Below are 22,535 nucleotides of genomic sequence, written 5' to 3'. Positions count from 1 at the left end.
AACTCCACTCTTTTGCTTTTCTCTTGGGCAAAAGTTGTGGATAGTCTCTGCTCCCTGGATTCTTTTTTGGTATCACTTCCATCAAGGTGCCAAGTGAGCTAAGATGAAAACAATGTAGACTACTGACTAGTCACAGAGACTCAGACTTTGTTCTTACTGCCTTCAGCCTCTTTTAAAAAAATGTCTCACCTGCGTGACAGGTTCATGGAGACATCACTTTGGCTTTCATGTGGCATTAGCATGGTGACCGGGTGGTGCGTTATTTGCAGTTGGAATAAAAGCAGAGCTGAGCTGAGAAAATGCAGTAGGAGAGCGGCATTAGTTTTGCTGCTGCAGACTAAAGACATGGTAAATGGTTTCTACCTATTGGCACTCAAAGCGCTTTACACTGCTTCTCATTCACCCTTTCACACTCACAATCACACACACTCACACCCTGATGTGGGAGCTGCTATGCAGCTGGCCAACGCTAACCGACATGTGACCGAAGGAGCAGAGTTTGGCTTGGTTAACTACCCCAATAAGGAACCAATGCTGATGTGCATTTGTTCATCCACAGGAATATTAACTTGTAAAGAACAGCATCAGCTTGAATACGCCTTAATATTTTAACAACACTAAAAAATATATTTAGGAAATCTGTCTGCGTCTTCCCCCATGAATCAAATGTCTAAAGATACCAGTGTGATTCCTCCTCTACAATAAATTTAAACAGCTAATTAGATGAGAATGATGAGGCTCTCTGTCAACAAACTTGGCTTCCCTGTAGGATTTGGGGAAATTCCTCCATGAGTCACTTGCTGTGGCTTCTAATCCTATTTTAAGACTGTGCAAATCACTCCTCTCCCCGTGTGCCAAGGCACCACATATCCAAGTTATTTCTGAGTGTGTGCGCTGGGGTGTGAGAACGCGCACATGTATCTTTCATCGCTTACCTCATTCTTTGATCCGCGTGTCGGCAGCTGGAAAGTGTTTGCGAAGGTATTCTCTAGAGTGATAGTCAGCCTGCAGAGGGGGGAGAGGGAGGACAGGGATGGAGAGGAGAAAAGGGAGAGATTCCATTATTAACAGGTTGTCACAAACTGTTTTCAGTTGCTCCGCTGTGATCAGAGGTGAGCAGGAACGCCCTTACACACTGAACACACTGTTCTGAAGTTGGAAGTTTAAATAAAGTGCTTTGAAGCTGGTTTTTTACACAGAACAATGTTTGCACCCAAATCTGACAAACAGCATAAATCACTGGGTATTTGTACAAGCATCTCTAAGGCTCCATCTCCATCTAAACATCATTAGGACGCTACAGTGGCCCAAGTCAGATAAAAATGCATTTATCAAAGTTTCACTCTGGGTTAGTCTCTTCATATATTGATGCTGATAACAAAACTAACGTGTGATGGCGAACAAAGTTTTAAAATCTAACTTTAGTCAGGAAGACTACTTCAAAAACTGTTTACAAAGGAGACATTCAACTGTTCACTTTGGGCTTATAATCGTATCACAGCTGACATCGTAAAAAAAAAAAAATGCTGTTTTTATGAAAAAAAAAACTGGCAGCTGTGGTTGCCAGAATAATTCTGTAAAATATGCCTTCAAAACCTGCAAACCTAACAACTGACCATGCTGTAAAGACTCTTGTTCTGTTTCTTCTTCTTTCAGTTCGATTTGCATGCAGTTGTCACCTTTTTACACCACGACAGTGACTTCACATGACTTAACTGAGCTATAGCTACTACAGTTTGTATGCAGTTTGTTACAAGACAAACTCCATACAAACAAAATGCTACATACAGTGAAAAGTCACACAAATACTTCCTGTGTGTTAAGTTGTTTAATGATCATCATTAACGCGCACAACACTGGAGTTTGATTCTAGTCTATGTGGGGCAACCTTCTAGCGGTGAGGTGGCAGCGCCAACCACTCCACCACCATGCTGCACATTGTGCCCAGCGTAACACTCAAATGTTTCAAAATGTATTGGTTAATATTACTTATGAGTTCTGTTTTTTCTGGGTTTTTTTAAGTATAATAAATCTTAAAGGCTATAATGCTAAATAATTCTACTGTAATTTTTTCATATTCTCATCTGTAAAGTAGCATATGGTTTTGTATTATTTAATGCAGGTTCTTTCTGTAAAAAAAAAGGACAAAATTCCTTATGTTAACACCATCTTGTTGTAATTTTAACTGTAAATTTAACTTGTATTGGTTTGTATGTGTTTAAGGTACAGTATTGTGTCAATTATACAATCAAATATGATTATTTTAGCATATACTTACTTTGAAATTAACAGCTGTGTTTGGTTCACTACTTTACTAAATTTTACTGTAAATTAAACGTTGCATTGGTGTTTTTCTCTTTACATTTTCATGATGTCATGATTTTACAGCAATTACTGTTAATTTCACAGACATTTCTTACAGTGAAGTCACCACAATTCTGCTTTAAACCATCAGTCAGTGACAATGGGACAGGAACTATGTCAGACACAGAGGAAATGAGCAGACTGCCCCAAAGTGCTACACTGGGGCTGCTCTTATTTTTTATTTATGCTCTAAAGTATGAATGATTTGGCAGCTGCAACAAGGTCATTTATGGATCTTTACTTACTTACTTGCTGTTGACTGAGGCTGAATCATATCAGGGATAATAGATGGGAACATAAATTCTACAATTTTCCAAATTTCTGATCACGTGTGTCCTGCAGTGACAAGCTTTGATTGAACATAAACAGCAAATATCTACACTACACTGCATCACAGTGCTGTTATTACTTGTAAGTCGCTTTGGATAAAAGCGTCTGCTCAATGACTAAATGTAAATGTTATTATTATTTCCTTTATAGTTTCTTTGTGTCATCTAGTATTTTGTATTATTGCATTCCGTTTGACAGATACTTATTGCCTACTGATTAACTGATATAGCATCACCCTGTTCTGTTCTCTGCTCATTCATCATTATCTACTATATAGTCTATGATTAAGCATATACAGGAAATAGTCATTATTCATTTAATAATTAAAGGCTTGTTATTTAGCCCAGTGTCATATTTGTGTGTTGACAAAGTTAGACAAGTGTTCTCACTTCAACAAATTTCCCTCGAATTAGTGTGTTCAAATAATTGAAAAAGATCCCTGGAAAAAGGCCATAATTTGCTACTGTTGATGGACATAAAGGCAAAAAGTAGGAGGCCAAGTCTGAACATTTTTGGCCGATTTTTACCTTGTCTTCTTTTCCAACAGCCTCAGACTGAAGCTACGCCCACCAGCTTCTGATCGTTGCTTTGATTCAGTGAAGCTGTTTGAGTTCATAAACTTAGTCTCATCTGATCAAACAGTCACACAGACGTAATACAAGTTATGCCATGTAGACGTGAATTTCTTGCAAGGACCTGTGTGTGTGTGTTTGTATTTATGTGTCTAGAAATATTAATTCATACTCATGGGGTTTGTTAACTCACTTTCCATATACAGAAAATACGTGTTAAGCTTGCAGTGACTAACAAGCTGACTTATTTGTGTACCAATGCCTGCTCCCTGCCCGGTGGGTAAACATACTCTATTTGAGAGGCACATCCTGGCAAAAGCTACAGCTGGAAAAACATGTTGAAAAGCCCAAAACAGAATAAAGCAGAACAGCAGGTTTCAGACTGCTAATTTACATAGTGTCATAGTAAGAAAAAAAAAGGAAAATCTCCATAGCTGCTGGAGCAGGGCTCACACACACACCACACACACACACACACCTCAGTAGCTGTTAATGGCCCAACATTGGTACAAGCACTACATTTTGACCAACGGGCATTCTAATAACATGTGTGTGTACTTATCTGAAAGAGCAAAACCTTCAAGTCCCCGCAGTCCAAAACATTTAGAGCTCACTCTCTCACCCTGATCCATCCAGCTATTCATTCATCTCCTGCCTGAGGGACACAAACCCGAAGATGATGCTTTGATCTGTGTCAGCAAAAGCACAGTAGCGTGTCCCATTTGTCACAATAGCATTCATGATAACCAGATCAGCGTTTGGCCATGCTAGCAGCAGCCTCTGTCTGTTGAGTGTGATTTATTAGATGGATTGCCGTGACCTTTTGTATATTCACGTTATACTCAGGACAGTAAAAGCTCAGTGATCCCAGACTTTTCATCTACAGTATCCAAATGAGCAGGTAAGAAAAAAATACATTTTAACATGGTGACATCATCACCTTTGAGGTTTTTAAGTTTTAATTTGATCTACTTCCTGCTACAGTTTGTCAATAGGAAGGTGACAGAGGAGACATTCCATTTATACTCAGAAGTCAGAATTTCCCGGTTGGAACTTTCAATTGGAACAGCCCCTGGACTCAATTCAATTCAAATTTCTTTATATAAGCTCCAATTCACAACAAAGTCATCTCAAGACAATATACATAATAAAGTCAAGATCATGCAGATTTGTATAGGACCAGTAACTGGAGAAAAATAAGTTACAAGGTTAATGAAATGCAATGGTGACATAGATAAATACAAAGGGAGGGGAGGAGAGAGGGGAGGAGCTCAGTGCATCAGGTGTGTCCCCGACCTGTCCATAGCAACGTAACTAAGAGCTACTGTAACTCCGAGTCAATGAGCCAGCTCTGCTTATATCCTCTTACAAAAAGGAAAGTTTGAAGCCTGGTCTTAAACGTAGAGAGGCTGTCTGCCTCCTGACTCTGAAGTGGGAGCTGGTTCCAAAGGAGAGGAGCTTGAGAAACCACAATTAGACCTGCACAAGAGGTTTTGGCATAATGCAGGACTATGAGCTTCTATAAGGTATGATAGAGCTTTACCATACAAGAATTTGAATTCTATTCCAGATTTTGTGGGGAGCCAATGGAGAAAGGCTAATGAAGAAGAAATATGATCTCTCTTGCTAATTCCAGTCGGCACTCTTGCGGCAGCATCTTGGATTAATTGGATGCTTCTTTAGGGAATTATTGGAAATTCCTAATATAAGGCAGTTACAGCAGTCTGATCTAGAAGTACAAATACACGGACCAGCATCAACTCAAGACAGGATACTCATTAATTTGCCATTATTTTGCAGGTGGATGTTACTTTTTAAATTTATTTTAGATGCTTTCAACTCTTAGCAACCACGACTTCATAACCCCATAATTCAACATATGCAACATTCTCCAGCAGCAATATACGTATTACCACTCCTGTCTTATTTGTGTCTTATTGGAACATCCATGCACTTGAATTTGAATTTGTGTATGATTGAATACATTTTGCTCAACCTTACTTAATCTGTTATAACCAAAAACTTACATCAGCTAATAATAGTGCTAGCACACATCAGTTCAGTATTGATATTTAACAAACATTAGTTAGTCTGTTTAACAACTTCATAACTTTTTAGTTTATTATATTACTATTACATTACTATTTATTTTATGTTTATTATATTACTATTTAGCACTTACTTTGTGATTGTAACATGTAGCTACTGTTCATCTTGTATAGTCATGGACAGATTATGGAAAAATGGGCCGCTGGGCCCCTCTCACCCTTTTTGGAAGTGAAACTTTGAGCCCCTGGGTGAGTGTCCAGTGGGCTGGTTCAGTAATCCATCCATGCATATGGTTCGCCAAGCTACTGTGATTAACATTAAGCTAACAATAAACATTAACATTTGGAACGAGAGCCAAGAGAATTGTGACTCATCAACGCTCATTTAATATTTGAATACATTCCTTGGTTTTCTTTCTTTTTATTAAACATACATTGAGCTCGTCTTTAATAAAAGAAAACCCAGAGAATTTGGTGTACAGAGGTTTGGGGTATCTGACATCAACAGACTTATACATACCTGGACAAAAGTACACGTAAAGCTCACCTAACATTTTTTTAATTGTCCCCTAGTAAGTTTCGCTTTTGGCAGATTCTTTCGGCAGCCATCAACAAGCTTCTGGCAGAACTGTGGTTGGATATTTGACAGCTCGTCTTTGCAAAACTGATAAGAGTTCAAATAAATTTGCTGGTTTTGTGGCACAAACCCAATTTTTAAACGCAGTTTTGTTTTGTTTTTTGGCAGTCAGCACTTTGGGAAGGTTATTCCAAACTTTATCCATTCCACAACCAGCTTTGATGTTGTTTGGGGTTACACCCAAGTTTCCATCATCTGGCTGATATTTTGAAGTTATGCTGAAATATTCGGAGGTAATCCTCCTTCTGCATTATCCAATCTACTCTGTGCAGTGCACCAGGTCCTCTGGCAGCAAAACAGGCCCAGATTATAATAGGATTGAATGCTGCGTACTCCCCCAATCAAACCTCCGTCATTGTGGCCAAACAACTTAATCTTTGTCTCACCTGACACTAAAACTTTACCTCCAGAAGGCAGAAGGTCTGCTCTTATAGCTCTCTGCAAGAATGTGACTGTCAAACTATTCCCTTTAGGCAACAGACAATGTCTCTGAAGCAGCTGGAAAACAGGAACCTAAAACTTAAAACCCAAATGTTTAGACTTCACCCTAACCTGGCAAGTCGACAAAAATCTGTCTGATATACAAGCTGCTTCCTAGCGCCTGGAACGATTATTTATAAGCCTAGCAGGCTTCTAATTAGGCAGTCTGAATCTTAAGAAACCTTGGAAAAAAAACCCAATATCCCATTCTGGTTATCAAGAAAAACATGTAGAAAGAACTGCAGTAAACTGAAGAGAAAGTGGCACTGATCATGCTGAAGAGCAAACGGAACCCTTCTGACTCAGGTCTGGGGCAGTTCAGACCTGGTTGCTTCTGGCTACACTCCCTGGAAAAGCAGTGATTTAGATATGAACAGATGTGCGCTGCTGGCTCTCTGCTGGGCCTTGGGTACATTCAGGCCACACACCCATGCCGAGGTGTCTGAGTCTTGGCTTTGGCCCAGTGCCCTGGGGCAGATCTTTACCTTCCCGTCCGCCAAAGCCCCTTAAGCCCTGCAGATATGCCAGAGTGCTCCCCTTCTTCCTGTCTATATCCCTCTATCCCCTTCCAGACCATTATTATTATAATCCTTCTCCCTGGAATTTACTTCCCCCTCGCTTCATTTTGTAAGCCAACTCCTTTGTATCACTCCAATCATTAAACTTATTTTCTGCAGATCATGCTCCTTCATCTTTCCCCCTCCCTTATCAAACTTCATTCTACACCTGTCTCTTGCAACTCAGGGCTGCTCTTTCCTGTCTCTCTCTGTGGAGGTCCAGTGGCTGCAGCACTAGAATGTCAGACAGTCATATATTAACATTTAGACAGCCTTGGGGCCTGAAGGGGAGCTCCGGTTTAAATCAGGCATGTCCTCAAAAGTTCCACAAACCTACTGGTACAGCTGCTACTGGCATAGCACTGATGTCAATCTTCAGGGATGTTTTAAGCAGTTATATACTCAGTTAATCAGTTATTTACTGTGATTGTTTTATGACTATGTAGCCTTTTCTTCATCTGTCTCCTCAGTTTTTTGTTTTAGAACCAGTGCAATCCCATTAAATTCCACTATACATACTATGTTTTTGCCACCAGTGTCAAGTGAATGTGACATTGTGGTCTCTGCTCCACAGTGAGCCTGGTTTTAAAAGAACAAGCAAGCAAAGTGATGCAGACCCCTGGCATTAGTGTGGGTGAAACTGACAGGTATTTATGTGGTTTATTGATCTGTTGATTTTTGTCTTTAAAATGCTTTATAAAATGTCAGAAAACAGTGGGGGGTAGAATACCTCTGTAATATCTTCAGATTGCTTTTTGACAGTCAGTCCAAAACCCCAAAAGATTTTCCAATTTGTCATGATATTAAAAAAGAAGAGCAAAGCAGTAAATCCTCATATTTGAGAGCTGAGGGCAATGTCAGTCAGTCAAACAGGAGGTCCACCAAGTTGGTCTAGACTGAAATATCACCATGAATATTGGATGAATTGGCATGAACATTGGTCCCAAGAAGATGAATCATAATAATTTTGGTGATCTCCTGATCATTCGACTATTGCTTCCAGCTTGTTCAATACTTTGCTTTCTTAAATTTGTATAGTCCCCATGGTAACCTGCTAAACTAGAATAGTGAACATTATACCTTTATTATACCATTACACCTGCTATACAGCTGGATGCTACCATTACAGCTGTGACCAAGCTACTGTGTAGCTCAGAGCCTGGTCCTGCCTTAGTACAAGCATGTCTCCTGCTCACCTGGCAGAAAAGTTTATTTTATTACTTTGTGGAGATATATGTATACTCAGCCAAGGGAGGCTTGGTGGCTCAATTGGTAGAGCATCAGGTTAGGATACACAATGACGCAGGATCGAATCCCACCCTATCAGGCGTGGCCCCACACATGCCAGCGACCCCTGGAGGGTGAAGCCGAAAGCCGTTGATCTTTATGTGTATACTCTGGGTCAGGTCAACGGAAATGAATTGAACTGAATGCAAAGGAATTGGTCGCAGATTTACTTTAAAGGGTGATAAATTCCATCTGTGAGTAAATGTTACCTTTTTTATTTTCTAATGTATTCTATCAAGAGATTGTTTCAGTGAATAAAATGCAACAGTTTTTTTAAATTTCCCGTTAGGAAAAATGTTTTGGCAATAGTTGGACAAATGAAGAGAGTGTTAGTGTATTTAGTTGGGGTTGATCAACTTATGTGACATGTCTGATGGGGATTTAGCAGCTCAAGATAGTGGAGTTTTTCTGTCACTATTATCATAAGGGGGTGTCTGTGTCTGTTAATCTTATTGTCAGCATTTTTGTTGTTCCCGTTTTGATGTCGTTACTATTTCAAATGTATGTATCAAATTTATCACGAGTTTGTAGACTTGGATATTTTCTTCAGTTAACTTTGAGGGCTGTAGAGGTTGGTGGTGATGTTAATTTCTGATTTAATTATCGATTTTTACTGTTGGTACACTTTTGGATTAGCGTAATGAATCAAAAAAGCTGGTTATTTTTTTTTTGAAATGTGATGAAGTTGAGTGATTCCATTGTGCTGCCAATGTGGAAAGTGAATAGGGTTATTATGTTACTGAAAGTCAGGATTATGCCAGGTTAGGGTGCAGCTACAGGTCAAAAGGCAAACAGTTATACAGCAGAAATCTCCGGCAAACACAATGACTTCCTCTTATTTCGTTTTGTCACACTAACTGAACACACAGTGTCTCATTGATCGTATTGCTATTATTTGGTCAGGCTTTTAGGAAGCAGACGCACTCATCTGATAAACATTGTTTCCAAATTCCCCAAGCACCTGCATTAGTCATTAGTAAAAAAAAAAAAAAAAAAACTTCAGAGGATAAACTGACTGTGTGCCAAACAATAAATTGCAGAGAAACACTTTAAATAGTTAGTGTTAGTAATAGTTAATCTGATCATCATTAGTTGAGAATTTAGCAGCTGAATAGCACAAGATTTTTCTCATGTACTAGGGACCAAACACAGGAGGAAATTAACCATAACATCCAGAAACATGATGCTACTATTGTTCTGCGTGTTTAAATACGTTTGCTTTCACAACTTTATACGGTGATGACAAAAATGTGTTTCAGTGTTCTGCTGTCTCCAATCTTTAAAGAGGCATTTGATGTCTGGATTTCATTGGATTTGATCTCCACAGGATGAAAGAATTAAAAAAGATGATTACATTTGAAAAAAGGGGTTGCTCATGACTCCTACATATGTGCCTGAATGCAAGATTCAACCAATTTCAGAAAATGTATTCAAGTGACAGGAGATCCAGGCGACTCTAAGGACCAGCTCTGTGCAACTCTGGAAGACACATAAAAGTGAGACATATTGTTATTCATTGATGGGATAACAGAGCAGACACGGGGTGGAGCACAGTGATAGTGTGAAATCCGTGTAAGGATCACTTTTCGTAGCTGGCAAATCTCTCGAGTCTGGTATTTTTTTTGGTGCTGTCAGCAGCCCAGTTTGTGAGAATCTGTGTGCATGTGCATGCTGGTGTGGATGCATATGTACAGTATGTGTGTGTGTGTGTGTGTGTTCACTAGAATGGGTTTTGTTTGTGTTACTGCAAAGGTGACAACAACCAAAAATACACTAGCTCAAGCAAGCTTAAATTATTCAGACATTGGAGCCTGAGCAACAGGGGGTGGGGGGTGGAGATAGATGGATGGATGAGAGACGGCGGCAAGAGAGGAGGAAAAACAGTAGAGTGAGGACGAGCAAAGTCAGGGAGAACAAGCAGGTGAGAGAAAGTTGGAGAAAGTGGGGACTGATCAAAAGCACAGGCTGGTGACATACAGGAATACACTCACATATACATATACAAATGCATACATTTGTATTAGGCTGCTGTGGAGTGAATGAATTCTTACATCTGCAGGCTGCAACAACAAGAACAATATAAATATAACCTTGTGTCTTACATATAAATATATCCTGGTCTTTCAAGTCTGCACACAAAACACACATCAGTGATATCTCTCTACAACACATTGCATCCCTCCTCTTCCAACACCATCCCCAACACCCCGAACAAACACACACACACTCTTTTGTTATCTGTTGTCCTCCCTGGCATGATGAGGTGGGCATGGAAACCCAAAATGGAGCCGCATTTATCACCTCTTAGCAGGGAAACTGCACACATGCGATATCCAGAGATTCTGGCAGTACGATGAAGGAAGATGTTTTTAATTGGTGCCCTGGATAAACATCACAAATGCAAGTCAAAGCCTCCTGAAACGATTTGACAGAACGCCAGGCAACCTTTAAACTACAAAGCGAGTTTTTACATCCCTCTATGAAAGATTGTACAGAAGTGAAAGGCTCCGTGGGTACAGGTGACTGCTAGGGAACACAATTAGTGTCTGCATTCAGACAGAGAGGGGAGGCCTGGATATGAGCTGTTGCTCTATGTCTTCGTCAGCTCTTCAGAGTCCCATTACTAGTAGATTCCCATCAGTCTGTTTGTAAGACAGTGGTGTAGGTGGGTGGGGGGAGTAATAGATTACAGCCTGGAGATAACAACAGATGGACCAAATTAGGGGCACGACTACAAACGTGACACAACAAACTCAAATCTGTGTTCGATGAAAACAAGTGTCAGACTTTTCTTTAAAGCTTCTCAGTCCATCAGCTGAGAGGATGCAAAGAAATCCTGAGTCAACTGCAACAAGATTTAATATCTTGAAGATATTTTGCAACTACTCCAGGAGTCTTGCCTAAGTCACTCCTAATAGAAAAAAATAAAAAGCAGAGGGGCTAACTCTGCACTACCGTCTTTGTACCAATTTCCTGCTTGTTCAAAGTAAAGTGTGCTAATAAAGCACCGGTGTGTTTGTCAAGGAACATTAACTTGAAGAAAATTAGGTTTCAATTCTACTGCTGTCCATTACAGCCTTTAACTGACTGCTGAGGGAAAGGAAGGAAGTAGATGGAGATGTGTGTGTGTGTGTGTGTGTGTGTGTGTGTGTGTGTGTGTGTGTGTGTGTGTGTGTGTGTGTGTGTGTGTGTGTGTGTGTGTGTGTGCTTGTGGGCATGTATGCAGACTTGTATGTGAATCTGAGGATGTGTCAGCTCAGAGGTCAAATACGTGAGTGGAATAAATAACATTATTATACCACCAGCAATTACATTTTTTTATCAATTGAAAATGAAGCCTGTAAATGTCTTTCTTTGTGAACCAATCTCAAGTTAGGTTTCCAATAATTCCTAAGTACAACAGTCATCAGACGTCACCTGCAAGATGGAAGCGAAGGGGGCCAAAATACACAGTCCTGCATCTGTACAAAAATGCATGAAAAGTTTATCTGCTGACAACATAATTAGACACAACAGTAAGCAGATCCAATGTTGCAAAAATTCCACTTTTTTATTTGCTCAACTCAACAGGGAAATTTCACACATGACTTGGTTTAATAAACAAACTGCTTAAAGCTCATATACACATTTGAAACATTTTATTGTCAGAACGAGGACTGTGGGTGACGGCTCCCACCACTTCCATTGAAAGAGTTTTAGAAAGTAAAGTCTTTGTGGCCAATGTGAAGAATCAAAGCTTACAGCAGGTAAGACCTTTCTCAGTGTTTGTATGTGGACCTGACTATTGCTTAGAGGTAGATATGAAACAGTGAATCTATCCTTTTATTTAAAATGATGGCGTTTGCTATATGAAAACTTATTAAAAAGGCTGATTATCAAAAATGGATTGCAGTTGAAGAACACAACAAAATCTCTGACTAAAGTGATGATGGTAAAACTGCTTTGTGGACAAGAAAGAAGAATGCCTGCAATAAAAAAAGGTGACATCTGTGATTCCAGGGTATTGATTTCACTCTGTGTAACAATGTTGTAGGACCATAATATTAGTTATGGGAGTGTAGACATGTCCCGATGTTATACTAAGTAAATTCTCTGCTTATTGCTATTAATGCTGATCCAGGCATATTTCAAATGATAGCCATGGCCCAAAAAAGCTGATCCAATTTGTTTTTGACCGATGACTTTAAATAAAAGTACATTTTCAGCAGAACTGCCTCTATCGAGGTTTCTGTGGCAATCAGCTGGCACCCATGGGGCCCGTATCATATATTAACCTATTTATAATTAATATTATACATATCATATATTTGGGCTTAATTTAAATTCTCTATTATCACAATGCAGTATCACTTTTAATCATGGTAGATCACCATGGTAACCGGGTTAAGATCACAAGAAACAGAGTCACCGTTCATACTTGACAAGGACAAAATTATTTGCTATGATGTGCTAAACACATTATTGTGCTTCCACACATGAGCAAGACGTGTAGAAGGCAGGCAAGATGAGCAGCATTTACTATATGACAAAGAGCCTGTTTATCTAAGGTGAGTCAGGAAACAGTGAACAGCGGTGCTGATGCTGCATTTACTGGTTTAAATGACAAATGTGGTTTCAGCTTCACTAATGACCATTAATTCTGTGAGGAACTTGGTTAAAGCGTCTCCATTGCTTCTTAGTATTCAAGGATTGTTTGTAAGGGAAGATGCTCCACTCTGTAACACGGTTGTACAACAACAAGTGGACTGACGGAAATTCCAGAAATCAACAGAGTGATACCTCTGCACTCTACAGGATCCCGTCATATCAGTGTCAACGTCACATTCTCGGAGTTATTCATGTATATTTACATTTATATCAGATGCAAAATCTAATCTGATAGATTGTGTTGTTTTTTTAAATAAGGACCTTGTGTATTTGGATCAAGTAGATACTGAACAATACAGTGTGTCAGATTACATCATAAATTAACATCATATCAGAATCAGTGTCTGCTGAAACCTAATACTAAAGAAGGCTTGTAGGGATTCACATTCACATGGACTCAACTTCCAATAACGCTTCCTTTAGCCTCCTACCACGATCCCACTTTCCCATAATGCTTCTTATCAGCTGGACTCCACTCACAAACCTACAGTCAACTCTCCCTAAGGGGATAGTAGCCATGATTGGTGATGGAACATGGTCAATATAAACAGGCTCAACATTGAGGACTCTTGCTGTGTCCTGCACTGGCTTTGGATACGTTCTACACACAAAGAAGTGGAAGGATGACTTCTTGCCCTGCTACTGGAAATGCTATAGTTCAAGATAATGCAGTTTTGATCTAGTACCCATTATTACGACTGATCAAATCAGTGTGAATCGTTGCATTAGAAACCCTTTGTCTCCACCTCCTCGCACGATCTCAACCTCCTGCAGTTTGTCACCACACGTTCTTCGTCATCATTTCCCAAAAAAACACCTCCCCCCACACACGCACACATTTTTCGGCACATATTTAGCAAATGCTGTGCATATACTTTGAAAGTACTTGTACTGAGGACTGTGGGAGGAAACCCATGCAAGCACGGGAAGAACATGAAAGGCCAGCTGGGGATGCAAACCCCGTAACCTTCTCCTGTAGCTGTGATGCAGCAGTGCTAACCACTCCACCACCGTGCTCTAAAATTAAATTCAAAATGATTTATTAGATTTTTGATACAATTTGATAACTGTTCATTACATTTTACGGTCATTTATGGGACTGATTGGAATTTAGGTGCTATGAGAGTGATCTGATGACACCTATTTCACCTACAGACTGATCCATAAGCTCAAACATGTTTTTTTAATTAAGTTCAGTGCGAGACTTTATGTTGAACTGTGTACAAACCATAGTTTCTAGATTTGCGTTCAGTTAACCTGCTGTGTATTTAGTACACAGTAAATGTCAGTTTAGTTCACAGGAAATGCACCAGCTCAACTCTGTCAACATTTATCTATTATAGTGTCAAATTACTGAACTTCATATGATATTATTAGCGCACCACTGAGTGCTCAGTGATAGTAGACAGTGCACAATAATCTGTAATTCCATGCAACATAAGAGCACGCACTCTCACCCAGCAGCCTTCCCTTTATAAAATAAAGATGACAGAAAAAGTGTACAAACATCAATCAAACCGATCTAAACAATATATGATTTCTATGTTCCTGCAACTGAAATAGACCCGAAGCTAATTCCACAGATATTCCTGCAGCTTTTGTCATTTTGGGCTTGTAGCCTATATGAGGAAAGGTATTGCAACATGGCTGCAAGCTTGAAGTCAGCTCTGCTAATCAGAATTAACACCTAAGCACAGGAGTCAGTCCCACCTCAGATGATGGCAGCCCGCCAGTAAAAACACTATTTGACTATGAGATACTGCCAAGTTTTGACACATTTGTTTCTATCAGTGACTCTACAGGGATTACATTCGTGATTTTTGGTCTGGCCACTAATACAATATGCCTGTATTGTGTGTGGAACGTGCCACTCTGACCGCTACTTGTCAATCTCTCACTGTCACGATGACCGCAGAGTAAAAAGAGCGGAGGATGGGTCGAGGCAGGTGTCTGTTCGCCCTCTACTTCCCATGACATGTTCTCTCAGGCTTCATCAAGTGAAGCATGGGATACAGAAGGAGTGTGAGAATTTAATGGTGTGAGGGAGCATGGCTGAGATGGGGCGTGAATTAGTCTGTGCTCCTTTGTGTGGGTACTGTATGTGTGTGTTTTAGCTTTTTCACTGTGGTACATTGGATTCTGCTGCAGTGCATTCACACATCAGCCTTCACTGCAGAAACCAACCATGATGTCATCCTTGCCTTTCATCTCTCTCTCTCTCTTTCTCGGAGCATCTCGAGCTGTGGAAGGAGGGTTTTCTTAACTCATGATGGAAGGTGAGAGGATCTTATTAGATGGTGAAGATAAGAGTCAATAAAAAAAAAAAAACATGGAAAAGCACGGGGTTAATTTGCACTCAGTGTTTTAGAAAATGAGCACCCAGTTTATCTGACACAGTGGGTGACTTCACCTCTGTCGGTCATGATTACTGAGTAACAGTAGATAAGTTACATGTCAAGAAAAATAATACAAATAAAAGAAAAAGGCATGCCAAGTTATTTACTGCTTACAGGGTCACTTAAGGGGTTACAACAACGAAAGGGGGCAAGATTGTAATTTAATGATAGTATGGTGGGTTTCGCTGTGCAAGAGATTGGAACAAATTTAAGAATCTATTTCAAACCGATCACAAACTCTAAATGAATGTAATTGTAAATCTAACACACTTGAATTTGGTGGACTACTGGTCACCGCAAAAAGCTGTGCATCACAAATATAACCCAGGTTTTATGGAGACATTTTTGACGAGCATCTGCCATTTTATAGACTTACAGTGATTCTAAAAGGGGGCTCACAAGAGACAAATAAAACTGAACGATGATCAAAGCGGGTTCTGCCGAGAGCTCAGAATTTTCAATCACAGTACGTTTTCCCTTATATTGCCCTAAAAGTCCAATCAAAGCAGTATATTTGGATTAGGCCGGTTCCCTCTAGGATTTAAAGCAGCAAAAAATGAATCCGTATGAATGTTGCATGTAGAGCGGTGGTGAATTTCAACACACTTTGTATCACTGACCAATAGTGCCCAGAGTGAGCTATAATGGGAGTAATGAAGAGGCAGCATTCTGGCAAAATAAGACTCTACTATAGATCGATAGATTGATAAATAGAGGCTGCGATGAATATAACCTAGTATTCTAAGCATCGGTGTGGAGCTGACACTCCACAGATGACACTTTAGCCCCACCAACAATCTAACGTGTTAAATACAAAATTCTTTCTTCTAGTTGTCTTGTTTGCCCCTTTCTTCCTTTTAACAATCCAATAGCACCCTCAATAACCATAGAAACCAAGCAGCACAAATACTTTACATGTTACTCAGCCTGCTCTCAGCGAAATCCTTTGACAGCAGCCTGCCCTTCACATGAATGCTACAGCCTACAATCTGCATTTACAGCATGACCGGTACGGCTACTACAGACCAATCGTGATCCTCTGAGAAAACCCCTGGTCAGCATATTTCCTGTCATATTCACTGTGTGCCCACCTAATCCAGATATCTCATATCTTATTTGCTTTTGGACACATTAGACTGCCATGATCACTGGTAGTGTTAGTAATCCATAGCGTAGCACTGGTCTGTAAACGCTGCTGCTTGTTGACTGTGTACTTTTACTTTTATGCTTGTAGTTTTGACTTGTTAAAAAAAAATAAATCCACGTAAACACGACTTATCTTCAGCCGCCCCTGCACGTAAATTACCATTAACACTTGTTAACAACAAATGAAACACATCGGGTCTAATTATGAGGATGGTCAGAGTGCCTCTCTTTAATATTTTGCTCAGTTCTCTTATTTGCTCTGCTCAATTGTCAGCCATTGTACCATAACTGATAAGGACACCCCACATCCAGGTCTACATCCCATGTCCAAATCTCTCAATGAGTCCCCCACCGCCATTTTCACACAATGATAAATTAATTATAAAAATAAGTTGTAGAGCTACAGACCTAAGTTTACTTTTAGAGTTTGTATTTTTTTTATTGTGGTCTAATTTTAGAGGATGCTGCACTTGAGAAACTGTTTCTCCCTGTCCTCCTGAAGAGGACCAGTGGTTCTTGCTGTGACAGATTTAACATCATCACCTGTAAAACTGGAGTTCTGGAGATCTCAAACCGGAATAACTTCAGCTTCTTGTACTCCAACCCTTATCCACTTAGCACTCCTGTCAGTGTGCTGACACACACACAAACACACACACACACACACCCCCCCCAGGTGCAGTCTGGGTTTTGGTGATTTGCCCAGAAAGTTAAACATGTAAACCGGAAAAGCCAGGCACCAAACTGCTGACCTGCAACCCCACTCTCTCTCTCAAGCCAAGGTCAGCATCTCAGAGGCCAATCAGATATGATGATGTCATCTGGCTTCCTGTTTTCACCAACACAAGATGTTAGACTAATGTTTCCAGAGGTGCAGCACAAATAACTCAAGTACCCACCTTAGTAACCTTTATGTGGAAAAGGGGTGGGATGCCACCTTTAATCTAAACGATGTTAGGAAAATTGAATAATTAAAAGGACTAAAAATACACATCAATGTCATTACTACAACACAACCTGCTCCTTCAGTGACCAGTTGATGGCATTAACCACCCACACTGTTTCTTTACTGAATACATAAACATTTACTAACCCTTATCTGACAAGCCCACTTGCTCCTTCTGTGTGTGGTCCCAACTATACACAAACCGTAACACTGATACCCCAGCACAATTTAGCTGATGGGTCCCACCGAGCGTGTACAAATGTCTGTATGTGTGGAACCGACCACACAAAGATAAACTTATTTACATATTACTCGGTTATGGTAACATATTTCGGTGACTGCAATTTGACCTCTCTGGCCTGTTCCTGTTGTTGACATGCTGAGTGGCTGGACAGAAGGGAAGACATCACAGCTTGTCTTCGAGTGTCTTCAAAATTCACAAAGACGACTGTTACATAATTCAGAGAATCTTCCTGTCAGAACGACAGCTTTTTGATTTTTGATTTTTTTTCACCACTAGTTGTGACTGAGGCCTCAGGGACACGAATCTTCTTCTTCCAAAAACCCAGAGTTCCACTCCAAACATGACACTGGATAGAAGTGGATCTATGAGGGGTTTTCTGTGATTTTAGCAATAAAGAGAATAGAAAATCTCTGTGGGGGGAGATGGGAGGAGAAAACACACGGCAAAAAAGAGAAAAAAAGAGAATGTAGATGACATGGAGAGAAAGCAGTTGGACAGAAGGAAAGATAAAGACAGTGGTTTCAGTGAATGGACTGAGGGAGGTTCGGGTGTCCCTGGTCTTCCCTGATGTGCACATCCAGTCCCTGCTGCTGCCTCCTCCTCCCACTAGCTAAACACATCACATTCACACTTTGAAGAAATAAACACACACACACACACTCACACACACATGCACACAAACACAGGGGGGGATGAGTTCACCGCTGCTACTGCAGCTCCCCTGGCAAAAAACTGATTTTGAAATGTGTGTGTGTGTGTGTGTTTTGTTTCTAGTTGAAGTTGAAGAAGAAACATGTTGGAGAGCAGAAACACAGCACAGCCTAGTGGCAGAGAGTGACAGAGCCTGAAGCAGAGAATAAAAGTTAATAGACATTTAAGTAGTTTTAAGACTAAACCTTTTTTTAGGCCATTTGAAATAAAAATGCTAAATGCTCCCTAAGATATTATTCAGTTTACATCACTCATGAAAACAGTAAACCCGTTCATCTATTCAGACGTGAATTTTCGATACCTACTTTTCCCATTAAGGGTCCCAGAACGCAAGAGGCAGAGTACAGTGTAGCAAGCCAATATCAACAAAAGGGACACTAAAAATTCACAGATGTCCTAATCACCACCTCTGGGCAATGACTCAGTTCAGTTTATGATATTGTGTAATATTAAACCCTTTGACCATTAAACAGAAACAAATTTAAAAAATAAGGAGAATAAATGTGTCTCAGACAACTATAAACACTTTTATTCTTTGATGAGGGTTTTCTCATAAAAATGTCTAAAGTTGCATCTGATGAAGGCTACTCATCCATGAAATTTGCTCTTTAGTATAACTGACACCGCCTTTTAAAAAACGTCAAAGAAGATTACAATGAATCTTTGTACAAAATGTTATTTTTGTCTCATTGAGGGGAAGGACATGTGCGCAAAAGGCCGGAGAATACTGGCGTTTGAAAGAGTGAAGGAGGCCGTTTACATTTATGAGCCACTTACGACACAAACCTCCACTTCTGTGGTCTACACACGATGGCCAGGTAGGAAAGGACCCACATGTGTCCTCAATGACCTTGAAGTTGACACCACAGACAGGCTTTTTAATATAAGAGGTAAAACATCTTTCTAAACCTCAAGTCCAGTTGCCATGAAAATAGTACTTGGAGAAGTTTTCTTAGATCGTGTGTAGGAAGAAAAAAAGTTTGTCTGGCTTGGAGCTAAAAAAAAAACTTATCTGTCACACTGTAGCTTGCCAAACTAGTCTTTGACAGTTGGCGTATTATTATTGTCTGAAACATCCACATTAGCTATGGAATCGAACAAAGACCCCCAAAAACCTTTGGCTAAAAAAAAAAAATGGTGCAACGCTAATTTGGCTGCATACATTGTTCCTTCCATTTTTACAAGTCTCACAGGCCGTGCTGCTGAAAGGCGCCACACTGCATGATGCTCTGCTCACACATCCCCGCTTCACAGCAGGATGCTGTTACACAAGTGATGAGCAGCGTTCTCCCTCCCAAACAACACTGCGCTCTGCCTCGCAGCTGATGAGTTCAGCTTTTGGTTCATTTGATCACCGATGCCTTTGTTTCTTACTCTGTCTTTTCTCCAGGACAGATTTTCTTTCAGTTGGTTTGCTGTGTACTGAGAAGAAAGAAAGTGTTTGTTTGTGTGTGTGTGTGTGTGTGTGTGTGTGTGTGTGTGTGTGTGTGTGTGTACCTGTCTGATGGGCTCAGGGACTCTGTAGTGGCAGCAGGAGTGTGTGAGGCGAACAGCTGTGTCTAGACTGATTTTGTGTCCGACTGACACATATACCGGCTTTGAGCTCTTGTCAGAGCTCCTTAATGCCTGGAGACAAAGCCAAAGTTGAGGAGTAACTGTTGAGCATTCACCCCTGACTGTGATCATCATCTACATTTAGTTGAGTGTGACTTTTAGCAGGGTGGGTGTTCTTTGAAGTGAGCAGCAACAAAACAACACCTTTGTGGAAAAAAAGTACATGTTTCTGTTGTCTGTGTGTCTGTCCTATGCCGCACCTTTCCGAGCACTTTGCCTGAGGCGGCAGTGAGTGGGAAGCAGTCTCCTCCTTTCTGCAGAGCAGCAATCTGCCGAGGCAAAGACACAGAAATCAAAGTCAGAAAAGATGCTCAGCCTGCCAAAGCAAATAGCAGCGGATGTCAGGCAAACTATTAAGCTGGTGTGAAGCAGAAACTTACTCCGTTCTTTAACATCTGGGCAACTTGATTTTACTGTGTATGTGTCCAAATTATAAAACTGGAACGAACCATCCATTTATTAGCCAGCTGACATTAGGATATAGTGATATTGTCAAATTGCTGTCAACCTACCTTTCACGTGCCATTTTTAGTACTATCTGTGAATCCCATCAAACCGCATTACAAAAAGCCGCTGTGTGTCAAAGTAAAGGTTTGAGGCACTAAGACTCTTTTTTTTTCTACCAAAATAATGTGATATTCCTGGGTTTAGGATTTTACTTTGACGAGTTTACTAAGCAGCAGAATAGATCCATTATGTAGTTTCCCCTCAAGCCAAACTATGGGGTAACACAACAAAGAGGCGAAGACTTGCACAATTACCGGCTTTAGGATTTGACAGGAATGATAAAAAAAAAAAAAAAAAAAGTTGACAGAAAGTCTACATTTTTATAGAAAGGGTAAAACCTATTTAGGAGAAAATTGTTTTCAGCAAATAAATTAATCTTCATTAGCTAAAAACCCTGTTAATGCCCAGAGCAACGTCAAGGAATAGAAAAGTTATTGCATTAAAACACTTAATTCTGCGGTACAAAGTTAGATTTCTTTCCTACACAAGTGATAAGGGAAGCTAGAAGTCCAAATGCAATCATTTAAAACCATGAATAAAGCAGTGATGGCCTGAAGCAGAACAAAGTTCCTCAAATTAATTATGATGACATGAGGGAGACACTTTTAAACTCTTTTGTCTGTGTCTGTGTGAAGACTCTATCTTCTAGCTTCGATATCTATCTTGTTTTCTACAAAAAACATCTGTGATGAATGGAGGTCCAAAGTCAGGCTCACATCCATCTGAAGAGAAATGGGAATCAAGTCCCAGGTCTACCGTCAGCAGGACCCTTCTGAGGATCTTCCGTTTCATCCAGGTCTAAATTTAGTATGGTGGGTTGTTGGTCTACCTCCCAAAAACTAGTACTTTCTGAAGATCCAGGAACTATCGGGCGAGGCCTGCAGGCCTAAATGTTACTGAGTCATCAAATATTAAGCAGCCCTTCACACAACTGGTATTTTCTTCAAAACCTGCTGTTAGTTAGTTTTGTTTGTTTGGCATGTTGGTCAGTGGGCTAATTTGCTTAATTTGTCTCTGGCTTTGGTCCTGTAGTACAAGTTTAAATCAAGGTTCCTGAAATGCACCTGTTGTCAGGACAGGTGGCATGAAACTTCTTGAAGTGTGAGGAGAAGAATAAATTATACTGACAGGGTCATGCAGGCCAATTTAGCTTTTGCCTTTTAGATTTGCAATTTTAAAAAAAAAATAGTTCGAGTCTGTACCGTGTAGGAACTGCCAATGTGGATTCAGCAGCATGTTTAGCCAAACGATTTTGTGATCACAGCTCTCACTCAACAAAATGCTGCTGCTTCATATTTATCATTAGTGGATGATGAAAAAAATGACCTCTTGACTTTTTTCATACTGGAATTAAAGTTTTGCTCTCACAGACAAAGAGACAGAAGAAAAGTCAGATGTAGTGATGTGGGCTGTTGTTGACAGGTGAGCTGTGGGTTATGGGCCAAAGCGATGAAGGGAGCTTAGCCTCCATGATGGATGGGGTGTCCACTTTACTATGACTGATTACAGCAAGCAGCCAGCAGGGAGACAACGAGGGGCCACACAGGGGCTCCAGCCCAGCTGGGATGAAGCCAACAGTGTGTGTGTGTGTGTGTGTGTGTGTGTGTGTGTGTGTGTGTGTGTGTGTGTGTGTGTGTGTGTGTGAGAGAGACAGTGTGTGTGTGTGTGCGTAAAAGAGGTTTGGCTCCTTTGAAGCAAGAGTAGGACTGAAGCCAGGAGAGCAGAAGTCAGAAAGACAGGGCAAGTCATCAATAACACACTAGTTTGAGTTACAGCCAGGCTATCAGCAAGAAAGAGAGAGGGAAGGGGAACCGAAAAAGAGAAGAAAGTGAGAGGAGGAGAGGGGGATGGAGTAGTAGGTGAGGAGAGTTACACTGCAGGAAGAGAGAAGACAAGTACAGAAGAAGAAAGAGCTGAAGGACGCCGAGTAACTTAAAGAATGATGTTTTCCAAAAGTAAATCAAGGACAAAAAGGAAGAAAGGAAACATTTCCCCTCCTCTTTCATCCCTTCTGTTTTTCAGACTCGGCACAGACAGCAGTACGCTGCA

General features: G+C 40.4%; 1 protein-coding gene across 11 annotated transcripts in view; it reads right to left on the bottom strand.

The window, feature by feature from the left end:
- Window positions 1–22,535, bottom strand: part of LOC137124253 (endonuclease V-like) — a 66,251-nt gene that overhangs the window by 34,677 nt on the left and 9,039 nt on the right. For 6 of the 11 annotated variants that reach the window (XR_010913935.1, XR_010913936.1, XM_067499051.1 and 3 more), the window contains exons 6-8: window positions 20,180–20,248; window positions 19,863–19,991; window positions 936–1,005 (exon numbers count right to left, since the gene is read on the bottom strand). Coding sequence is in view for 8 of the 11 variants with exons in the window: in XM_067499051.1 (XP_067355152.1) it covers window positions 937–1,005; window positions 19,863–19,991; window positions 20,180–20,248 (267 nt within the window). In the remaining 3 variants the exon portion in view is untranslated. Of the gene's footprint in view, window positions 1–935; window positions 1,006–18,923; window positions 19,788–19,862; window positions 19,992–20,179; window positions 20,249–22,535 lie in introns of those variants that run through there. The other 5 variants (XR_010913937.1, XM_067499055.1, XM_067499054.1 and 2 more) reach the window with 3 other exon arrangements.

This window comes from Channa argus, chromosome 3 (genome assembly GCF_033026475.1).
Source record: "Channa argus isolate prfri chromosome 3, Channa argus male v1.0, whole genome shotgun sequence".
In the NCBI taxonomy this organism is placed as follows: domain Eukaryota; kingdom Metazoa; phylum Chordata; class Actinopteri; order Anabantiformes; family Channidae; genus Channa; species Channa argus.
This window is presented reverse-complemented; position numbering and strand designations above follow the sequence as displayed.